General features: G+C 40.5%; 1 protein-coding gene across 8 annotated transcripts in view; it reads left to right on the top strand.

Annotated features, from left to right (window-relative positions):
- ARHGEF12 (Rho guanine nucleotide exchange factor 12) overlaps positions 1-23,489 on the top strand; it is a 76,867-nt gene that overhangs the window by 28,412 nt on the left and 24,966 nt on the right. For 6 of the 8 annotated variants that reach the window (XM_074561394.1, XM_074561397.1, XM_074561393.1 and 3 more), the window contains 13 exons: positions 5,595-5,618; positions 6,359-6,447; positions 8,076-8,132; positions 15,429-15,527; positions 15,992-16,041; positions 16,817-16,874; positions 17,793-17,971; positions 18,574-18,651; positions 19,177-19,296; positions 19,914-20,048; positions 21,641-21,712; positions 22,512-22,604; positions 23,216-23,326. In XM_074561394.1, coding sequence (XP_074417495.1) covers positions 5,595-5,618; positions 6,359-6,447; positions 8,076-8,132; positions 15,429-15,527; positions 15,992-16,041; positions 16,817-16,874; positions 17,793-17,971; positions 18,574-18,651; positions 19,177-19,296; positions 19,914-20,048; positions 21,641-21,712; positions 22,512-22,604; positions 23,216-23,326 — 1,165 coding nt within the window. The remainder of the gene's footprint in view (positions 1-5,594; positions 5,619-6,358; positions 6,448-8,075; positions 8,133-15,428; positions 15,528-15,991; positions 16,042-16,816; positions 16,875-17,792; positions 17,972-18,573; positions 18,652-19,176; positions 19,297-19,913; positions 20,049-21,640; positions 21,713-22,511; positions 22,605-23,215; positions 23,327-23,489) is intronic. The other 2 variants (XM_074561395.1, XM_074561398.1) reach the window with 1 other exon arrangement.

Below are 23,489 nucleotides of genomic sequence, written 5' to 3'. Positions count from 1 at the left end.
TGTTCTATACAGAACAAGTCTACCCCTTTTTGTTGTGACAGAAGACTGCCTTTAGCTCTATATTAAGGTCACATTGGTACTGCTTTTGTTCAGGTCATGTCAGCACTCTCCCATAATACCTTTCTCAGGGCTTTTAAGCCCTGCAAAAAACTGCTTTGGTGGATATGTGCATCTGCAAACTGGGAAAACAAACAGACTTTCTTTTTTTCTTTTTGTTTTTTCTTTCTTCCTGTCTCTTTCAAGATGAAATTCTGGGAGTTATCTGCAGAATGGCGTTTAAGACATCTGTGCTTACTCTACTTCCAAGGCACGCACTTACACCTACTAGATTTAGACAGATTTTCTGACTACTCTCAGTGCAGATCCAATCAGTGTGTTGAAAATGAAGCTTAATAGGTACTGAAGGAGTTGTATGCACTAGAAATTAAGTTGTTCAGTCACCCAAGAACAGACTTCGGTCCTTCGAACTGTAGGATCTGTTTGGGTACATATGAGCAAGAGGAGAGTACAATCCAGCTCAGCCTTCCAGAAGTGTAGCTGCCAGTTACACAACTCGCTTTTTCACCAAAATCCACGGAGGTGGTGCTGGCAAAAGACTTCTTATTGACTAATTACTTGGTGCAAACCTCCTGAAGTAGGATGATATCGTTTTAAATAGACAAGATTTGGAGTTTTTACTGGCGGGGGGGAGGGGGGGGCGGGCGGGCAGATCAGATCAGACTTTGAGTTAACCTTTGGTTTTCCTCTTCTTTTTCTAAATGTGTGAAAAAAGACGACTGAGTGAACCTGTAATATTTCTCATCTCTCCTGAGTTGGGGGTGGTCAGGTGTTTTTGCTGCTTTTCTTTCAAATGTAGAATTCCGTAAGAGGGTTTGTCTGTAACAAGCAAGGTCTTATTTAAATTAAACTATAAAGCAATGAAGAAGCTTCTCTTGCAACTGTTCATCTCCTAATTAAAGATCGGTTTTGTCAAGCCAGCATTTTTTGGCTGTTCTCTTTTGTATGGGTTTCACAATATTTCTTACTCATCTCCGCACAAGTTGTAGTAATTTATACTTGCATCGTGCAAACACACAAGCTTAATTTCAGGCATGTGAGTAGTCCTACTGAAGTAAACGGAACTAAAGTTAGGCACATGAATAAATATTTCCAAGGTTGGGGCCCTTCTCTGAATCTAAATATTTTTGTTTGTGATCGGTTTTTGAGATAGCAGATACTTGAATTCTGGTAATATTTTAGTACAGGAGGGAAAAAACCCCAACATGGTTATCTGAATGCTGTGCTATTTATGGTCAGCTATATTTTCAACCTCCCAGGCTAGAAGGGAATGCTTTGTACTGTTGGAAGCTGGGAATCTTTCCTCGCTCTGGTGTATTTTGACACATTAGGTCTGAGAACTATCTTTTTCTGTCTTGACTTCAAGGCAGTTGTTAGGCACCAGTCTGGTACTGAATGGTGCATGCATGTGTGAGCTAACTTGGAGAAGTATAATTTTTAATCCACAGTGTTGTTAGTTGTAGGTGTATTTTTCTCACTTGACTTTACGGTAAATAGATTTTCCTAGTGCAGCATGACTAACAAGACATACTTTTAGTAATTTGATGCATTTAAATTACTTAAATTATTTGACCTAGTATTTTAAAAACAATATGTGACTTGGCTTTTAATTGTTCCTGGTATTTGGGAGAGTGGAACAACTTGTTTGAAAATGTGCTGATGTTCATCAGTTATCAGACAAAATGTCTACAGGGTTTTATCGTGTAGCCCAAACTTGCCAGCTAGATTTGAAATAAAGTCTCCAGCTGTTAACCGCACCCTGCTGTGCCTTCAGCTTGCATGGTGTTTACAGTAGTAGGTGTAATACATTTTATGTTACATGTAGTGCTGGATGCTAGTAACACAGCGAGGGGAGTTTCAGTACTACTTTCAAACTTAATACTATTTCAAAGTAAAGATAAAGTACACTGAAATACAAATAGTTGTTGGTTAAACTTGTGGGAGCTCTTCTGTGTTCTTTGGTTAAATTCCATTTTCCCATTTACAATATATAAGCAGAGTTGCTTTCTGCTACAGTATACGAGCGACGTAGTGTTTGGAAACTGAAGAACGTCTTCTGCAAATCAAGGAGTGCTAGGTGGTACTATTTGGGTAGGAAACTGGGAGAAGAGGAGGAACTTATAGTGAGCGATTCCCCCCAGTCTGGCTAGCAAGGACATTAACCATAGTTGTACTCTTAGCTGAGCCGACTCCTCCGTCTCTCATTTCTGTGATTTCATAACTCAGTGGCCTGGAATGGTTTCAGGTCCGGGGGGGGGGGAGTTTTTCTGGGGAGCTTCACCTCCAGCCTAGCTGAATAAAGACCACCCCCTTTCTTCTCCATTGGTCTTAGGGAATACCTCTGAAGTAAAGCAAGTGCAGCAGAGGGCCTGGAGATCCCTCAGCCTCACCGCCTCTAGTGAACCAAAGCCCAAGAGGCTTCACTGTGGTGATGACCTGCTGCCTGCCTTGCTTCCCCACCGTGTCCCTCCCTCCCTCCCTCCCTGCTTTGGAGAAGAAAGAAATGCAGGAAGCTGGCGGGCGGCCAAAGGGCTCCAGATCTTCCGGGAGCAGCTCCCAGCGTGCTCCGCAGCCCTGCTCCGAAGCCTGTGGGTGCAGGGGGGACGGACGGAGGGCAAGGGAAGCGAGCGCTGCACTCCTGCCGTCCTGGGCCCGGGCTCAGGCGTCTTTTCCCACAGGTGTCAGCAGCAGTGTGGTGGGGATGCTTCCGAGCTAGCCAGCTCCTTGTGAGTCCTTCCCCTAGGAAGCTGGGGGATTTTGGCTCCCACTCATTGGGACTTCTGTGCTCACTGTTAACGGCAAAGCACAGAAAAAATTCTGATTATTTCAGTGCCATTTTATATACAGTGGCTTCCTAAATAATTAATGTTATCAGTCTACATATAAGTAGAAAGGTTTTGCACAGCTTTATAGACCTCTAAAATGTAATATTTGCAATTCATCCTTGAACAGGAAATAAATAACTCTGAAACAACGAAAATGGTACAACAGTGAACTAACTTTATTTTGTTCATTAATGGTTTCTTTTGCTGCAGGAGCATAACCCTGGAGTTCTGGGTACCTGATAGTAAACACTGTGGGATAAAGGTTTTCACTTAAATGCTTCATTGAAATATTTGTTACTAGTGTTACAATTTTTTTCTGCATCTCAAAAGTTCAAATGCATTAGAAAAAAATGTGGTATAATTCATCTTAAACCTCTTGCCCTGCCTTTGGAGGGATGATAGATTGTCTTTCCCTGGATTCCTTTGTCTCCTCTTCTGCTTTTGAATGAAGCACTTGATTACTACTGCATCTGTTTACCATAGTGTTCAGAGAGGGTTCAGTTGGCCTGAGATGACTTTTCTTTTGTTTGCTTTGGGATTCAGGTTGTCTGTCTTGCACGAAGTAGTTTTTTACTGGCCAAAATTTGTAAATGGGAGGACTGAATGGTAAAGAGATCTGGCATTGCAGGTAGAGCAGAATGAGGAGAGGCTCAATTAGCTACACGTTCCTTATTTGAATCGGAGTGATTTCCCAGACTTGTGAGATTAAAATAGTGCTTTTTGGGTGGAGGAGGAAAGAGGACTAACACTTCTTGTGGAGTCTGCATGCAACCTTTTTTCTTCAATTAATTAGCTTCTGTGCTGCTTTACCCACAGGTTCCTAAGGCTTATGCAGTCAAAGGCCTGATCTATCCCCTTAATTTTAAAGCTGTTGTATTTCAGCTAAATTTGATGCTCTTATCTAAAAGATGGCAGATGTCTTGATGTGTATAATTATTTTCAGTAATAGACAACGTTTTAATTTTGCTTGCCTAATGTGTCATGAGGTGTTCATTTCAGAGTTGCCGTATTAGTACATGCTTGCGTAGGGGATTGGCATGTGTGAGCTGGCCAACGCTTTGGGTGTATACGTGTTTAATGGAATAGCTATTACTCAAAGAGAGGGATTAAGTTGCGTACTTCTTCTGTGTATCCAGTTATGTTTTTCAGGTAATGGGGAGGGAGTTTCTGTAGCTTTAAGACTGCTATTTCTGGCTGGGCCACTCTATGTATAGTTATCGAGGAAAAGAGAATAGGTGACATAGGTGCCCCTCCTTTGGAGAAAGGAGCTTGAAACATGAGATGTGCATTTTGGGCAGCCTTCTTGGCAGTGCTCAAGGAATCTTTGTTGTAATGCTCTGAAATGCTTTCAGAGAGTGGATTGGTTCTGTGCGTTGGACCAGTTTGGTTGGACAGGGCCATTGCACAGTTCAGTTGAGTCTGAGTTTGGAAGCCATGTCCTCGGGACTGTCCTGCACTGGTGGTGTCTTTTTTTAATGCAGACTTAGCATGAGACTATTAATCTTTACCAATCGTGTCTCCTTAAACTAAGCTAAAAAAACCCCAAAGTTAAGTCGTTTAATGACCTGTTAACTTTCATGGTACTGTATTTCTTTTTACTTGAATCTCTTCTCTGCCTCCCTCTAACCCTCACCCATTACTTCTTGGAAAACTTGTAAAAAAAGGAGAAACTGAATCTGAAACTGAAAGGAGAAACTGAAAAGGATAACTATTATGTATGTAGGGGGAAATTATCAGCTATAATAATTGTAGATGTCCTCATTTAGAGCAAAAAGTGACTTAAGTTATCTATTCTTTTCTTACATGTACGCACGCAGCTCTAAATGTTTGTATTGCTTCCCAGCCAAAGGATCTAAAAACATTTAACAAGTAGGAATGGAGATAAACTTCTAAAAAGCCCTGAGAAAAAACTAGTTCTGCTTTATGAAAGTAAAAGTTGATGCCTTAAGCTGGAAGGTGTATACCTTGCTCTGTCATTTTTCTGCATTAATTCAAGGAAAAAAAATTTCCTGGTTTCATATCTTTTCTTTACTTAAAAAATGTATATATGCTTCTTCCTCCCTTTAACCTGTGGGTTTGTGTTATCTGCAGGTCCCAGTAATAATATTTGGAATGGCTAATATAATTTCAACTTAACTTTACTCTGTTAAGCTTGTCTCAAAGGTGGCAAGCTCGCACAGTTTCATGAAAATAGTCAGAGATGTTGTTAGGAGGAGATGTCAGCCTGTGCTCCTGTGTTACTGGATACTGCGGAACCCACATAGAAGGGAGACAACCAGAATGTCTCAGCTATAGGAGAATTTTCAGTTAGAGTTTGGACCTTCATTAGGTGCCAGGTATTCAGTCCATCAGCAGGACAAAAAAGTCAAGCTACATGAATTTTTAGTGTCTGGAACTAGTTCTTATGGGAGGGAGATGATCCATGAGCTACTATACTGTACTAAGCAAGAGTGAGCTACTTGGATGCTGGATTTGAGAGCACAGATTCTGCTTCTGTTCTTAGTTCTATTTGAAACCGTAAGCATATTGATAAATAATTCTTTACCCAGTTGAATCAACTGTAAATGGACTAGTAATTGGCTGAAGCAGAAGACTTGTTCTGTTGTGAAGGTGTTACAGAAGTGTAAAATAACTGTATTTAAGCATTAACGTTGATATCAATATTAAGAAACAAAAACGTTCGTTAAACTTATGTTCTTTCTTTCTTTTCAGGTTTCCTCTCAAAAAACCTACAAGGTGAGTTATTGCAGTTTGACTGTTGATCTTTATTGCAAATTATGATACAGCATTTTTGAAGGAGGAATGCTTTTAAAAGGAAGAAGACAAAAAAAGTACAAACACAAATAGCAGTACACATTACAGATGTGACGAAATTAATATCCAGATTGGGACAGGGTGCCAAAAATATAGTTGGTGATGTACTTAAAGTGCATGGTATAGTGTTACCATTGGCATTTCTGTTACGTACACTGGCGGGTTATCTTACCTGAGATTTGAGACGGTCAGGGAAAGTGACGCTATGTTGGTGCATGATGTATGGGCACTTCCTTTGGTGGGGGGTATTCTAAATCTTTAATTTTTGCATACAAAGATATTTAAGATTTGCTGGGAGAGGAGGTGGAGTTTAGACTTCAGGAGTTTTTTCAGTTTTATGTAACATAACTTTATTTTGCTTCTGAAATAAAATATGGCCCGATCTTGAATGATAAAGAGAATGCACTTGCTGTTAAGAGTTTCAAAGATTAACGAGACTGTTCCTAGAACCTTGGGTACACTCCCAAAGATTCTGAGGGAGATCATTTTTCCACTTGAATTCAGTCTGGGAATAAATTTTTTACGTGAACTTAATACGTACATTTTAATCTAAATTCCTTGGTAGTGAGCAGAGCTGGTTAAGGTTATTTCCAAAAGCCTTGCCAGTTAGGCAGTGCTTCTGTGGTCCAGTAGTCAGGGTCCTCTGCTTTGCTTTGACACAGACACGGCAGCATTCTGAGCAGAGAGTCTCCAGCTGACAAGAAACAGAAGGTTGAACGCTGCAGTAGTACGCACGACTTTGATCCGACAGGTAAAGTCCTAAAATTTTACAGGTGAAAATTTAGACTTCAATTTGAGAAGTACTGAGGAGTGGAATAAAAATTATTTTAATTTGTCAACAAATGTGGTTTTCAGAAATGCGTTGTTCTGCAATTCCAAAGCCTTTTTGAAGCATGCGGGCATCAAAATGAATATGGGCTTGCTTTTAAACATGCTCATCTACAAACCAGCTGTTAACTGTGCAAGAATAAACCTAGATTAGTGGTATCAGTGAATAATTATAACTCCTTCCTCTTTCAGAAAAGTTAGTCTGGAATTTCAGTAGGCAAATACTGTAATTAGTTGTGAGTAGTTCTTTTGGCTGTTTCAGTTGAAGTGTGAAATTGGAGATGTTATAGGCTTGACTAGGGCTGGTATTCCTTGATGGGGTTTGTTGGTTTTTGGTTTTTTGGGGTTTCTTTTGAGACTTTGTGGATTGTGATCCATCTCTATCACTCATAAAGTGAATTTGTACTTTCCAACACGATATATTCTAAGACAAACATCTATTTTTAAAGGATATGCTATCCTATTTTTTTTAACATTTCAAAAGGTTAAATTAGGGTCAATTTGGTAAGCCTGTCCAGTGCTGTCTTGGGAATTAGGGTGCATGCAGGGGTTCTTCATTCTCTCTGAAACACTAACCCAGTGACTGCTGTGTACGTTCATGAAATGCATGACAGGCTCTTGTCTGAGCCTCCTGGCCCCATGCAATGTGCATTTTTCATGTCTGTGCATTCTGCTGTTTAGTCCAGTCTTTTCCCTGGGGCTTGTGGAAGACATGAGAGTTGAATGTGAAGGTGGAAGAACTTGTAGAATGTGTTTTTTGCACAAGACATTTGAAGCTGATGTTTTTAAACCATCTTGTTCGTTAATGCTTTCTGCTACTATCTGCATGACTCCTTCCTAGTGTGCACAAATAAATTAAAATGGGCTTTTAATGTTGGTTTAAAAAAAATAAATCCTGTAAGGGAGAAAATCTGAGTTAGTGCTTGTCTTCTTTTCCTTTGTCCTTGGGAATAAGTAACGTAAAATTATTTCAGGTTGGCGTAGCTCAGGGGAGGTCTCAGGCTATGAACCTGTTTTGTAGAAAGAATTTGTTTTCTTCAGAAGCAAGCTTCAGGAATCCTCTAATCTTAATTTGATGAGAGTCATTCCAATTTTGAGAGCTGTTACCTGGCACCACTGTTACGATGTGATCTGGTCTGATAAATGAACTCTGTACTGTAGCCTTCATAAAATTCTTTTCTCTTTAAGGGGTGAATGCAGAATGCAGAACTACTATGCATATGTCTCCACTGACTCTGGAGATAAACATTATCAGAGTTTCTATGCTTGGACTGTTTTTTATCCAAAATACTTTCTGTAGTTCATTGCAGAGAACTTCTTTTATTGTGTCTTAGATTCTGTAATAGATTCTTTGTGGTGTTACCTGTGTCTTCATGCTCGTATTATTCACCCCTTATTCCAAGTGTTTCACCTATGTTTTGTTCACATCTTATTTGTGTTTTGCACGATTTAACCTAATAAATCAGTCTGTGTTTTTCATGAAGTTTTTTTCTCATGTTTGGTCTCCATATTTTCTATATCTCTCTCTCCTTTTCTCCTGCTCTCGTGCAGATAGCTCCTCCAAGAAGACAAAGTCTAGTTCGGAGGAGAGTAGATCCGAGACGTATGGTAAGCTAAAGCAGCTGCTGCAACCTTGCACCTTTGCAGTCTGCTCCATGCTTTCTGTCTGTGCACCCAAGGCTTTTATCCTTTATATGATCCGCATGGTTGGCTCTGCAGCAGGGAGTGGGAAACTGGGTTTAAATGTTGCTATCAGCTTGTAGTTTTTGTAGTGGCTGGAAACTAACATGTACCTGGCAAGAACAGGCTGTCACCTGGATTCTCCTGTTATCTGTTGATAGTTGGGAAAACTTGCTGGGGCTGCCCTTCTTGGAGATCTTGTATTTTTGGCATTGTATGAGAACGTAGCTCATGATGGACTCCAGAAGAGTTTTTGTGATTGTAGAAAAGTCTGTGTCTTGCTCTAACTGTGGAGGTTAATCTGGATGAGCCAGCAGTTCATCTTTTTGCATTATTTGTAGAGTATCTCATGTCACTACCTTTTCATGTTTCACAGAAGTGGGAAAATATAAGAACAGGAACGTCACCATTCTTTGTTCCAAAGAGGTAGTAACTTCCATGGCAGTCCTGTGTTGTGTATTACTACTGTCTTGTGGGCTTGTAGAGTGGAATGAATTGGCACATAACGTTTTGGGATAGGAGTAGCCCCACACATCGTTATGTTGTCAGTACACTGTAATGGATGCTGTTAGAAAGAATACCTACCAAATACAGCCTGTTTGCTTATCCTCCTTCTTTAACTTCTATCAGATACGTCAGTCTTTGGGCTGTGACACTCTCTCCATCGTACCTTTATGTTAACGACTTGTTGAATCTCTGATCTCTAAAGGTATTTGCACTCATATCTTAGAAATCAGAAGGTAATAAGTTTTCACAAATTGGTGGGTGGTCTTTTGGATCCTAGCAGCTCCTTAAGACCCTTGGACCTAGGCTGAATCTGGCCAGTACTGCTACATTTTGTGTTTCTAAGTGTGCATGTCTAGCTCTGCCTTGACTCCAGCTATGGGTTGCCTTTCTTTCCCTTTCTTTTTTTTTTTCTTGCTATTTAAAACACACTGTGATACTTTCTGATTTTACTCTGTTGAGAAAATTGCTTGCTGCATAAGCTCCTGTGGGCTTTTGGACACATGCAATGACTCTTCCAGCATCAGCTTTATTGTTTCACCAGAATAAAACTGCCAGGTGTTAATGGCTGTGATCCAACTTCTTAAAACACCTATGTAATACAAAATGATGCTGTCATAGCTCTGGTTCTAAGGAACGCTGAAAAATAAAAGGAAAAGAACGCCCAAACTCAAAACCCACCAACCCTGAAGGGTTCCTTCTAAACCAACGTAGGCATATTGGCAAAAGCCTTTTAGTTGGTGCAGTTTAGGGAGGTGTGATCTGTTCCTTCTGTGAAAATGAAATCTCTTAACTTTCCCTGAAATTTTGAATCACGTACTTTTCTTTAAAAATAAATCAATAATAGTAATATGACAGTCATGTTCCTCAGGGTGTGAGGCTGTTCCTCAGAAACTGTAAACAGGTTTTGAGAGTGCCTTGATTTGCTTCAGTAGAGCTGGAAACCTGTCTTAGGGAGACCTGGCTTGCTGCAGCTTGTAACTCTTTCTCCTGTGCTCAGAGAGAATGAACAGGGAAAGGGCCTGTTTGAAAAGCATATGTTTTGGGATGGTGCTTCTGATGAGCTTGTATTGAAGCCTTGACCAGTTCTTCCTCTTGCCAGGTAGATGCTGGTTACTGACAGTGAAGTTAGGTTGACTAAATCCCCGTGTCTTGGACCTGCATTAATTTTTGCCTAATGCTGCTTACCCATAATATACTGGAGGTGCTGTCAAACTATTGTAGGTTAATTACAGGAAACATTTGGTATGCTTGATGGAATGTATCTGTGTTTATACTTCTCCCTCAGTCTGTACAGTGTTCTGGGTTTTCTTGTATGGCAGAAAGAAACATGACTTCCTAACGTAAGCCTTTACTTCCCCCAAAATTTCCTGCAGATGCTCTATCCATGTCCAGTATCTATGGGAGCAGTTTCCACTCATCCTTCCTTTCCAGTGGCCTTTGCTGTGTTGGACCTTGCCCTGCCTTTTGTCTCTACCCTCTACTTTTCCCAGGTTCTGTGGTATGTGTAGAGAAGTCTGCTGTTTGCTTTGGATGGGACCAAACTATTTAAAAACCTACAAGTAGAAATACTGTACTGATATTTTTCTTGCTGCTGACTGGATGTTAGCTGGCTCTTTCTATGGCTAGCCATTGGAAAGTGAATAATAGAAAAGTCTTGAATGACAACAGAAAAAGGAGGTGTGGCTTTTGTGTATGTGTTTGTTCTTACCTCTTGAAATTCTTAATTAAGGAGCAAGAGGCCAGAATTTCTTGAAGTATATGAGTGGCTTGGGGGGGGAGCAGAGTGGTTATGTAGGAAATTGTTCTAATGTACAGAAGTTGATTTATAGTCATATGAAACTTAGAGTGTGATATTTTCTTCCACAAATCCAATTATCTCTTATCTGTGTATTCAACGAAATTTAGATGATCAGGAGAGAAATTGAAGGTAGTTTCAGATATGCTGTAATTTACTAATTAGTGCCATAACCTCTCACAATACTTGCTACCTGTTTCTGGAAGTAGAATTCTTGTCTCTTAAATGAACTTAAAATTGGAAATAGCTTTCAGGGTGTGGTAGGTGAGATATCAGTTACTCTTCCCTTTTCACCATGACTTGATTGCTCTCCAAAGATATCTTCCTTTATATTTAGTAATGATCAGTTTCTGGCCCAAATATTAGCCTAGACTCTATATATACTCTTTCACATATTCTCTCTCTAACTTTGGGATAAGTTTTTAAATTGTTATTGTTCTGAAGTCCCAGATTTTACCTCTGTTAAGATGTTTTTAAATTGAACTTACTCATCCTGTTTTGTTTCTTGCCGTTCATCTTGGCCTTGTGTCTCTATGTTGTGGCCACTATTTTTCCAGACTCTTAAAAGGACTCTTGGGAGCCCCTCATCACTACCCTTATAATAGCCAGAAAGGGCTGGGAGTGCAAGGGGCACTCAACCACAGGGGTTGAATGTGTCGTTGCCATGGGAGCAGATAGTCCTATTTATCATGGTTAAAATACATGGTTCTTCTTTTCTAGAAAGGTTACCGAGTCCTGTTTTATATACGGTATTCGGTGCCATTGTTACTAACGGTTTTATCAAGACACTGTACACTGCGCTAATTTCAAACAATATAGTTTTTGCACTGACTTTACGTGACTTCTGTTACAAGGTTAGTGGAAGAATCTGAAGAGTGCTGCTAATATGGCATTTGGTATGAAGATCACAGTAATACCTAAACTAAGTGAAATTCAGAATTTCATCTTATGAGAAATTTTCTTTATAAAAACTGACAGTTTTATTAATTTTGTGGAGCAGCGTTTCTGAAAACATTTTATAGAAGTAAAGCTTCCCAAATGAAGTGAAACATTTGGACATTCTTAAAACCCCAAGGAGTTTGTTTTTGTTTATTGACTGATTCATTTCAAATCACTGTATTAAATTGCATTTTCCCATTGTGGCTTCATGCCTCCAGGGAGGTTACAGTTCACAAGTCTCCTCCCATGCCATGTCCCACACAGTTTCATTAGAGGAAAAGCTACATTGTATTATGGGAGATGCAATTCCTGTCACCTTCTTCCTAGTGAGTCAGGTTTTTAGAATGAACCCCTGCTCTATTTGTTGTGCTCCGCTAGGGAAATTAAATCTCCTATTTTATTAACTTACAAATATTTAGAAAGTGTAGAAGAGAAGGTAAATGATGTCTTTACTAGAGAAGCTCTTGGGCAATCGAAATGTATTTGGGAAAACTGTTTGAGACAATCGTTTTTACCGTGGTGTGTCCATGACCTTGAGAAGTTTGGACTTTACCCTTCCCTGCTATCCAAAAAGCACACTTGTAATGGGGCTGGAGAACTGAGCCACTATGTCGCAGAGGGAATAGTGCCACCTACTGAAGAGGTGATCGTTTTAGCTTTTCTTGGAATTCCTTTTTTTCTGAGACTGGTAATTTCTAACTGCTTTCATTTTTAATCTTAAACCTCTTTGATTACGGCACACGGTTAGCTACTTTACTGTGCTCTTGGCTTGAGGTTATACCAGTGAGTTCAGGGAATTATAGTATGCAGGAGGATGGAAAAGGATTTTTAAGATTTATTTTTTTTCTCCACAGAATTTTATGAATCCACTCAAGATATGAACATGTAGTCTGATTTTGTGTACTAAAAGCATAGTTACAGTGATGCCGCCTCATTTCATGCCATCAAGATACTGTCATTTGAAAGCGTATGCAGGAATAATGTTATTATTGATATGATTTTGAGTACTATCAATGGTGGGTTCTGTTGACTTTGTAGTCTTTACTAAGCATGAGCTGGAAAAAGTGAAATATCGTGGTAAGATATTTCAAAATTAATAATTCATGACTTCTATCCAGGGAATGCTAAGAATTGGAACATGAGAGCAAAAAGGGTGAATGAAAGGCTGATTGCCACTTGCTAACATGACTCTTCAATGTTGCCCCAAACTCAAAGAAGTTAATTAAAGTGGGCGAAGTCGGTTTAGTTAGTAATTTAATATAAGAGTTCCTGTGTGTACTTGTGATATCTAGGTGTGACAGTAACAGCTATTGAAAACTTCACGTTGTGTGTCATTGTGCTCTCAGTGGCTTGTGGCTTTCCTTTCAGTCCATTTCCAGAGTGTCTAATGAGGTGTTCAAGGTACAAGATGTGGGTTATGAAAACATTGCTGCTCTGGTTTTAAAATTCCACCACTAAGCAGATTTCAAATTGAATGTATTTTACTTAAAGAACAAAAGTGAGCAAATGACAGATTTGGTGGATATCTTTGCTAATTTTTCCTCACAGCAGAGTAAAAGAGAGCACTTGAAGGCCGCTCTTTTCAGTCCACCTGGTTCAGACAGGGAGTGCTATCAAAGCTGATCTAGTTCTACAGGTAATAGTGTAACCTGCAGGAAACTTTCAGATAACTTCATTAAAATAGCTATAAAGCTGCTGTGCATCACTGTCAATGAAGCACAGTATCTCTCAGCTGACCTACCTAGACTTCATTCCAGCCTTTTATATTGTGTTAGGAGAAGGGGTAAGTGCCTGCTTCTTGTCTGAAAAGAACAAATATGGACCAATTTGGATTCGAGTTATACTAATTTCAGTTGCCTCCCCATTCTAAAATTAAAAGGAGGTCTTGGATGAAGTTGAAACTTGTGTTGTGAAACAGTTTAACTTGATTATTTGTAGAACTTAAATTATACTCTGTAAGGTCAGTTTATGTTACATCTCCTACTGCATTGCCTCTGCTTTGGCATCAGGTTCATTCAAGGAGGAAACTTGTCAGTAGATCCAAGGGTTATTGGTTCTGGAAAAGCAAGAAAATAGGTGGAAGAGCAACGAGTACACAGAGCTATACTGTGCCTTTAAACAAGGACAGTTCTTGTGAGTCAAAAGATTAGTTAGTGTCTTACTCATAAAACCTGTACGTCTGGCAGCAGGGTTTAAAACGAGCTGTTTTTATGAAATGGCATATGTTCTCTTTCCCACACCCCACCCTGGGGCATCATTCTTGTGAAGTGAGACTTAAAGAAGCTAGGTTGTATAGAAAAAGGGGAGGTGCAGAAGGGAGAGGCATGTTCTTTCACTTAACCATATAAAGAGGGTGTGAAAGATGGTGGGGTTTTTTCCCTCTTGTCTGCTTTCACCTCGCATCCAGTCCATCAGTTCACTGCAGATCACTATGTGTAGCGTAATTTGCTTCTACTTTATCGACAGAAGGGGAGTTGCTGGGATATGATACTGTGACCAGACTGCTGCAGAAGTGCTGGAATGCAACCTTTTCTACTACTCCCACACCCATTTTTCATATATGCCACACTCAAGGAGAACAGGGCTGACTGGGCAGACAGTATTTTCACTTGAGGCTCCTCATTTCCATTAGGAGTTGCTACAGAGAAGTGAAAGGAGCTGCAGTGGTGCAAGATTCCAGAGAGTAATTTAAGACATGGGTATGACTGTTACATTTAATTCCTTAAAAATGATTACAGAAAAGACAGTCTTGCTGGGGCAGCATCTTCACATTTCGCTTTGCCCCCTCCATCCTACTGCTACAGTTTTGGTACCTGATTGTGGAGAACTCCAATTCTTTCTCAAGATGCTGGTGTAAGAATTTTGCCTGCTGTGGCTTTAGAAATGAAGAAGCAAAGCAAGCTGTTAGAAGTAAGGGTGATGTTTAGTAGCTAGTAATTTCTGCTGTGTAAATAAAAGAACATCCGTGAAGCAGTTTGCAGAGTTCCTAAAGTAGCTTTTCAAGATAAGGGCTCCATTGTGGTAGGCTTTTTGCAGATGTTCCTAGGAAACTGCTCTGCAATGAATATGCCAGGACTGTTGCTTTGGCTTGTTTCATTTTCCCCTTATTTCGTTTTCAGGTGAAAAAAACCCAACATACACAACATTTCAGCTTTTCAAAATGCTGCACCTACTAAGTACATTTATCTCTGCAACAGTATTTACGTGCACATTATACTGAGTAATCCTAACACAGGGAAACAACATAATTTACCTTTGATGTCACATAACAAGTTCAAGGAGGAGCAGATTCAAACTCGCATCTCCTGGGATTTTGGCCCTGTACTTCAGTAGCTCAGTGGGAAGCATGGTCTTGATTTCAGAAGTCTTGGTCAGTGTAGTAATTGTGGCTTGTATTTCTTTATTGCTGCTGTTCTGGTTCTTCACGGTATTCTCATCTGGAACAGAAGGTGCCCCCAAGATGAGATCTTTGCTGAGAATGGGGAGAACTTTCCTGATCAATAAATCTGTTTCAGTCCAACCCGCTGATGTTAGTGACTTCTTTTTTAGAGTAGCTTGTAAAAGTTGTTTGGTGTTTGATGGTGTACTGGAACATGACAGCCCTCTGCTGCAGTTTGAAGAACTATTAATACAGACAAAGGGAAATTGTACTTGTTTGTGTACCTAGCTGCTTTTCTTTAAAAGCTGCTTTTACCTCAAGTTGTGTCTGATGTGCCAGAGCTGTCTGCATCTCTGCTGTTGTATATCTCTGTTTTGTGTAACTGAAGCAATAAGCTTGACCTGTCTTGACATTCCTATCTGTTTCTGGACTGATGCCCTGTTTCTGTCTCTCATATATTTTTCCCTCTGTTGTATCGTACCAGTTTCTTTCAGTACTCTGTGATTATCTAGGAGGATAAGGTTTTGGATTGATGCCTAGCTTGTGTCTCTTTGTATTTCTCTCCTTCTCTTTCTTCTGCCCTTTCCCCACCTTTCGTATGCAGGTCTTGTTCAACGGTGTGTTGTTATCCAACGGGATGAGAACGGATTTGGGCTGACAGTCAGTGGAGACAATCCAGTCTTCGTGCAGTCCGTCAAAGAAGGTAAGCAGACTTGCTAAATGTGCTAGCCAGGGAGCAGCCTAGGTGGTTGTCAGGTGTATCAAAGAAACATGTGCATGAGGTGGAGGAGAAAACTCCAATTGTCTTCTGCATGGGTCAGATAGCTGCAGCTTCGGAATAGATGTGCAAAGACAAAGAGCATTGCACTGTTTGGAATGATGTGAAGCATCTCCTCCGTGTGTGATTTATTTGGAAACTGATGACGTGCATCTGAGAGGAAGCAAATGACTCCTTGGAACGTGGTGGGATTGTGGCTTGATGCATCCACTGCAAAACGAGAACAGAACTGCTCTAGTCTAGATACTGGGAGATTTTAATCTGATAGAGACAGGAAGCTTGGGTGAGTGTGGGAAGTAGCTTTGCGTGGAACTACAGAAGTGCTTAAACTATTTTTCCTTTGAGTGTTTGTATTGAAATCAGAACAAAATCATTTTTTGCCTCTCTAGATGGAGCAGCCATGCGGGCTGGAGTGCAAACAGGTGATAGAATTATCAAGGTAAGGGCATTCAAATCATCAGAGAAATGGATCCATTGTATTAAAGGAGCTCTTTCCCTGAAGAATGTAATTGATATGTCTGCTGTGATGTTTGCATTTGCCTGTGGGATAGAGGAACGGTCACTGATGAACGTTAGTTTTGTTGTGCAGATGACTCTTATTTCAGAACTTTATGGATGAGTTCAGCATCCTACAAGGTTCAAGTATTGCACGTACAATAAAATCATAAGTGGCAGGGGAGAGAAACAACAGAGTTATTAATAATCACCTGTCAATAAATAGTTTTCTTGGATTATTGTTTCTCCCCTAACTGCCCCCAGATCTGTGCTCTCTTTTAGAGCCAAACAACTTAGAAATCAAGTCAGTAACTGAAAAGACTATGTAAAATATTGCTGCAAACTGACGGTTGTGCTACAGCAGCTACTGACACAGATAGAGCTGGGATTCCAACTAGGCATTTAAAATAATGAATTAAATTAGCTACCCTATTTTTTTTTCTGCCCAGTCAGAGGTGGATTGCTTTTTTTTTTTTTTGGTTGGTTGCTTGGTATTCTTTGTTATGTGTGTATTGTTTTCTTTCTGCAGAGCTCTGCTCACTGAGGTAAACTGTTAAAAGGACAAATTGTTTATCTGTTAGTGACTTGAAAGACAGTAATGGAGATGGCGGGGAGGAAGAAAACACTGTTCCTCATTCTACGTGCTTATTGTGAAGTGTGTGGGTACCTTTGGTTGGAAATCAGTAGCTAAACACTGTTAACTTCCTCCCTACCCCCAGGTGAATGGCACTCTTGTAACACATTCAAACCATTTGGAGGTGGTAAAGCTGATCAAGTGTAAGTAAAGGCAGGTTACTATTTTTGTCACTGTGCTCCTTTAAAGCATGAAAGGCATAATTTGAAGGGCCAATGACCGATTCAGCTATCAAGTGACAAGGACAAGGTCTAACCGTGTCCCATGCTGAGAGGTAAAGGGTGGTATGAAACAGTGAAGTGAAATTGGGGTAATTTTGATATCTCAGACTTGAGCTGATACATGCTTCTGCAGCTTCTCCTTAGCTTGATGTTTGAAGTTACCATCAAACCTGCCTACGCATCTTCCCATCTTTTGATTCCACCTTAAATATGATAGCCATTAAGGCACTATTAATGTAGATTATTGTATGATGCTTGCAAAGTGCTGGCATTTCTAAGGGAAGTGCATTCTTACAAGGAAGATGATGGTAGTGGTTCCTTTCACCTTAGCACGGTTTATTTTGCCGCATGAGCATATATATAACTGTGAGTGTAACCTGATAGACTAGGAATTGGACTTGTGCTTTTATTAAGGATGATTATCGTGAAACTTTTTGGATTACCTGAAATTTAAACAGAAATCTCTAAAACGGAGCTGACAGTGCTCTCAAGTTCTCTGCTTCAAAGAATCATAGAACCATAGGTTGGGAAGGGCCCTCTGGAGATCATCTAGTCCAACCCCCTGCCAGAGCAGGGTCACCCAGAGCAGGTGGCACAGGAACGCGTCCAGGTGGGTTTGAATGTCTCCAGAGATGGGGACTGCACCACCTCTCTGGGCAGCCTGTGCCAGGGCTCTGCCACCCTCACAGCAAAGAAGTTCCTCCTCATGTTTAGGTGGAACTGAATGGGTGAAGAATGGTCTGAGTTTTGTCTCTAGGGGGAAATGGCAACCAGAGAAACAGCAACCATAGAAATCTGCACGTGTGTCTGAAAAGTTAATTATTCTTGTTCTCCCTGCAGCGGGTTCCTATGTAGCTCTCACTGTGCAGGGGCGCCCACCAGGGTCGCCCCAGATTCCATTAGCTGATTCTGAAGTAGATCTGGCAGCATTTGGGCATATGTCTCCCATCATGACATCTCCTCATTCACCTGGCACATCAGGAAATGCAGAAAGGATAACTAGCCCAGTGCTTGTCGGGGTAAGATTTAAAGCTCTCTTTCCAAAGAAGCAGCATAGACATAAATGTAGTCATGTTTTGGTTTTTTTTTCTTGAATTATTTTGTACTTGCATGAGTCACAGATTGGAATTGGAATATTTATCCTGCCACCCAGTGGGCATTTAATCACATGGGGAAAAACATTTTGCAAGTAAAAATATCCAGTCCCATCTGAGATAATACAAAGCCAGTTGAGGAGATATTCACAGGTTGTCTTTGAGATACACCGCAGTTTGCATGATGTGAGTTTATACATTGTCTGGCCCAAGCCAGTCATGCTGTAACTTCTATTAAAAGTGGATTGTGAGGTATGCAGACATGTGGCAAAGAAGAGCAGGGAAAGCAAATAAGAAAACACTTCCTGTTTGTCTGTTTTTGCTATTTTCTTTTTAAATGTTGATAGCTGTGTTCAAATGTAGGAAAGAATGCATAAAGAAATGATTTAGAAACTTGAATTGCTTCTTGTAGGGCTTTTCAGAGGCTGTGTTTACTAAGTAGATGAAAAGTAGGCATATCCATTTTCCTTATCTTTCTTCCCAACTCCACCAAAAAACCCGACCCTTAATCTCTCCATATTTTCTAGGAGGAGAATAATATTGTCCACAACCAGAAGGTGGAGATTCTGAGAAAGATGCTACAGAAGGAGCAGGAGCGGCTGCAGGTATACTGGAGTTGCACGAGTTTGAGAGGGGTGAAGGGTATGACGTAAATACAAAGATCGGGTGTTGAATCACTACTTAGTAGCATCTTCAACGTTCCCTTGCATAGCCTGTGTTTCAGCTTAGCTTTTCTATATACCGACCTAACATCAGAGATCTAGTCACTCTTACTGATCGGCTCTTGAGTTTTTAATCCTTGATGGAGTAAAAAAAAAAGAATTGTGGGAGCTTTCTTAAGTGGAAATGTACATATCTGTCAATCTGATCTAATCCTTGGGCAAGTAAGCATCTTTCACTCTTACTGAGAGATTTCAGTAAATCTCTAGAATGTGGTTATTTACATATGGCACAGGAGAGAGTGGAGAACTATGTGAAATAGACATTCTGTAGCATCTGCTTGGTAGGTGTGGAGGTGTGCTGTTTATTATTTAAAATTTCTAAATGGAATGAAGTTTAATAGTAGGTTGTAGTTCTAAGCTTTGATACTAAAGAGATACTGAGTGAAAGCTCATAAAATTGTTTTTCAGTCTCTGCAAGAAGAGTATAGCCGATCACCCACCACGCGACTGCTCAAAGAGATACAGGAAACGAAGAAACACATTCCTCAGCTGCAAGAGCAGTTGTCCAAAGCCACAGGCTGTGCTCAGGTAACAGAATGTGTCAGGCTTCTCCGTGGTATGTTCCGGGTGGAAATTCTTGGGGGATGATGGTGTTCTGGGCAAGCAGGAGTTCCCTGCCATGCTCTTCTGTGCTTGTACAGGCAAATTGCACCCTCTAGAGTTGAGACTTGTAATTAGGCTTGCAGAGGCTGTCAAGCCATACAGTGCAATGTCAGTATATGAAGAAGACTTTACAATGGACTTTCAAACCATCTGTGAAAAACTGCCTTTAAAACAGTAAGTGCAGACTATGATGTGTTTATTAGTCCGTCTGTCAATACAACTTAAAAGAAACCTGTGAAGTCATTCTTAGAGTGGAGAACAAATAACTGGGAGGTTAAAACAGCCTTGCTCTTGAAAAAAAAATCGTAAGTGGTATATTTTTCCTGTTTTCCCTCTGCCTATAATGTTATAAGTCCTTAAAACTTGTTGCGATTTTATGTTGTCTTCTCTTAGAAAAGTATTGCAGCCTTTTCTAGATACCTGAAGAAAGTTTTATAAGTAATGTGAACTGGCTGGATTTTGAAACAGCTAATGTTTAAGGATTGCCTCTTAAAATATTCTACTTAATCTGTGCAGTCTCCCAACTCACTTTATCTTTTCAGGATGGAGTCTTGTCCTCCAGGTCTGCAACGGAATCGCTGCAGATCAATGAAGTGGAGGCAGAGAGTGGGGATGGTGTGAGCAAACTGGATTACAGTGGTGACAGCCCCTCTCGACCAAGCAGTGACATTGCTGATGTGAGTCTTAAACAGCTTTGTGACTTTGCCTCTATACCTTTTGGATTTGGTTTTCTTGTGCAGACTTTTTGTGTTTGTGTTGTCCTGTGTATCATGCATATGTACTCATGTCTCAGTAATGCTGTGTATTACTAGAATAGGCTTCTCAGTACACACCAAAAATATTTTCCTGAGGAAGCATACTATGTTGGACTCCTATTAGGAACTGGAAAGAAATAGTGTGGGTTTTGGGGTTTTTATCCAGTATTAGATTTTCCTGGCATGGTCCCTGTAACCAGACAAAGAAAGATGGATGCCAGCATCTTTCTCAGAACTCAGAGATGCCAATTAGAGAATCTTTTAAGAGTATGGTAATGTTCCAATTGCGGTAGCTGTGACTCAGATCCAGTCAGTGGGCAAGTTGCCATGAAAGTGGGGAAGAGCCTTACTTCTACCAAATAAGCGTCGATTATTGCCAACAGTAAAGGCTCTTTGTCTGTTCACTCATTAGTTATCAATCTGTGTGCTTGTCTGGTCTCCCTTTTGGTGTGCCTGAGCACCTAATCCTTAATTAAGTCACTATCTGATTAGTGCAGAGGAATTGAGACTCTGTACTTGGGTTTTGGCCTAAGTTTGTTGTTTAACTTAAGGATGTAGGAGACAAATTTGTGCTAGCAGTTGGAAGTGAAAGGAAGTGGGTCAGATATACCTCCAAAATGTGAACATTCACGACTGTTTTGAAACATTCCTCCTCCAACTCCAGATCTGACTAGATATCACTCATATTTGTATATAATAAAAGCAGAAGAAAATTCATAGCTATCTTCCTAATAAACTTAATCCTGTCAGTATTGTGGATGGTATTTGATCACTGGAGGTGATTGATACACCAAACATTCAAGCTTTTCAAAGTGACTCTGAGAAACTTAAGGATTGGAGGCAATGGAAACCTCTTGAAGTTTAACAAGAAGTCCAGAGTTCTACAGCTGGGTGAAATAACTTGATGCATCAATACAGGCTGGAAACCAACAGGATGAGTAGTAGCCTAGCTGAAAAGACCTAGGTGCTACTGTGGACACACTGAAAATGAGCCAACAGCACTTGCTTTTGGCAAATAAAGCCAAGTGTCTACTGGGGTACATGGGAAAGAGGATTGCTAGCAGGCGGAGGAAAGTTACTAGTCCCTTCTGCTGCGCACTGGTGCGACTACACCGGAATACTGAGCCCATTGCTTGGAGCTTCCTCTTCAGAGGGCATGTTGAAAAAAGGGCCTAGTCAGAGAGCTAGCAATGTGGGTACTACATAAACTGGCAGAAGACGTGGAGAGAACAAAGAGAAAGCTAAGGCCAGGTGCACTAGTAGATTTTACAGCCCTGCTGTTGTTCAATATCACTAGCTTTCTTACTGAAACTGCTTCTACATTCGGTTGGGTTATTTTTTTGAAACTGCGCGTGCAGGTCACACGTTTTAGTTTGTTCATACCTCAGCTGTTCAACAGCTCACTCTGTGAGAAAGGAGAAGTTTTGGCTGTTGTGGCTGAAAAACTTACTGTGCAGTTCTCATTTTCCTGGATTTGCTGGTACTTACCAGAACTGAACTTCCTTCTTTCCCAGAGTCCTCGTAGTGGCTTGAAGGAGCGGATTTATCCAGATGAGAGCCCGGAAAAGACTGAGGTTCAGGATACTGTGAGTACAAAACAGAAAGTGTCACAACAGCATCTCCTGTAACGTGCCCATTAAAACCTTGCTGTTTTTCTCTCCTGCTTTCTAGATGGAGCATGCATAAACTTTGCTTTAGAAAATAAAATGTGATTAAAATTGTGCAGGGAAAGTTAATTAGCTGAGTAAATGTTTATGGAGCTGAAGAGCAGGCCCACTTAGAGGCAAGAAATATATACACAGCAGTAAAACAGCTGGACCTAAAGTTGGTAGAGCAGTTGTACATATTTTATTCCTTGAGTCCAGCAGTGAATGAAACAGTCGTTAGGATATTTAGTCGTTACGAGGGTGGCCTCAGGGAGGGCCTCCAGAGCGGGTAAAAGTGAAACATTCTGCTGAAAGCGCAGACCTATCTGAATGTATTCCCGTCTTCCTTAGATTGACTTCTGAAGTATTTTTCCCCTCGCCTGCTTGAGTTTCCAAAGTTATATTTCTCCATTTGTACTAAGATGGCATTTGTCATAATGCCACATGCCTAGTGTGCTCATGTCTGTAGATTATGCAGTTGGTTTTGAGTCATTTGATTTAATGTTTCTGAATGCTTGCAACTTGGGAGAAGCATTCATAAGGGGATGTCACAACTGCAAATTTAGACAAGGTTGAGTAAAGACACATGAGTTTCCATTGAGTTTTGAGGAGGAGAGTAAAAGCGATAGTAACATCTCTAACTTGTTAAAGAAGTTTTACTGTGCCAAGAGAGTAATAGCACTCTGTTTCTTCCTTCCCTTCCTTCCCCTTCTCATCCCTCGCTCCTGACTCACCCCAGGATTCGCAATCCAGTGTTGGAAGTCCTTTATCCCGCGTGGGGCCTCAGATCATTGGAGCAGAGGATGATGACTTCGACACTGAACAGGAGCAGGTGGGAATGACTTTCAGCCTCATCACTCCTTTTCCCCCTCGACCAAAATTCTGTTCCTCTGTGTGTAAATTACAAGTGCTCCATGACTTGTTTTTATTGAGCAGTTCTTGTGTGGTGAATTAAGTAGAGATTGTGATTCCTGTTACGGCTGATCTTGCCAAATAAAAACATTTCAGGGTGTTTTGACAATAACTCGTCTTTGATTCTTTCTGTTACTCTCTCTTTCTGCTCATAGCTTCAAGCTTTCTAGAAATTAATTTGCTTTATTTAGTTGTCTTTTGCTTAGTTTGTTTCTATTGACTTCTGTGTTATTGTCACTGCAGTATAGCTGCCATGGCTTTTGACGTATTTATTCCGAGTTATTTTAGCTGTCCTTTGCTCTGAATTATATTTTATTATATTGTACTCAATGTTCAGGAGAGTATTTAAAAGAAGTGTTCCTATTGTAAGCTCTTCCTGGGATATTAGAATGGCATTGAAAAGATACTGGAATTGATCAGTTTTTATTTTAATTAAACAAATGAGGAGCTAAGCTGTTGGAACGAAGCTTCTTGGTTTTTCTCACTGTAGCTTTCTTGAATAATTCAAATAGTTTCCATGTATTTCTATAGATTAATGGACAGTGCAGCTGTTTCCAAAACATTGAGCTCCTGAAATCTCGCCCAGCACACCTGGCTGTTCTTCTGCATCATGTGGTGTCCCAGTTTGACCCTGCAGCATTGGTAAGATGTTCCGGAATTGTTTCCCTGGCCCAAATTGGTAGCCTTAACCAGAGCGTATCAGGATCTCCTTGTTCTTATGTAGCGTTGTCAATGACATGGCTGGATTGACAAGGAGAGAAATGCAAATCCTGTGCAGGCATGAGAGTATTTCAGCTAAATGAAG

This window comes from Larus michahellis, chromosome 17, assembly GCF_964199755.1.
Source record: "Larus michahellis chromosome 17, bLarMic1.1, whole genome shotgun sequence".
In the NCBI taxonomy this organism is placed as follows: Eukaryota; Metazoa; Chordata; class Aves; order Charadriiformes; family Laridae; genus Larus; species Larus michahellis.
Note: the sequence above shows the minus strand (reverse complement) of the source record. Positions and strands in the feature narration are given on the sequence as shown.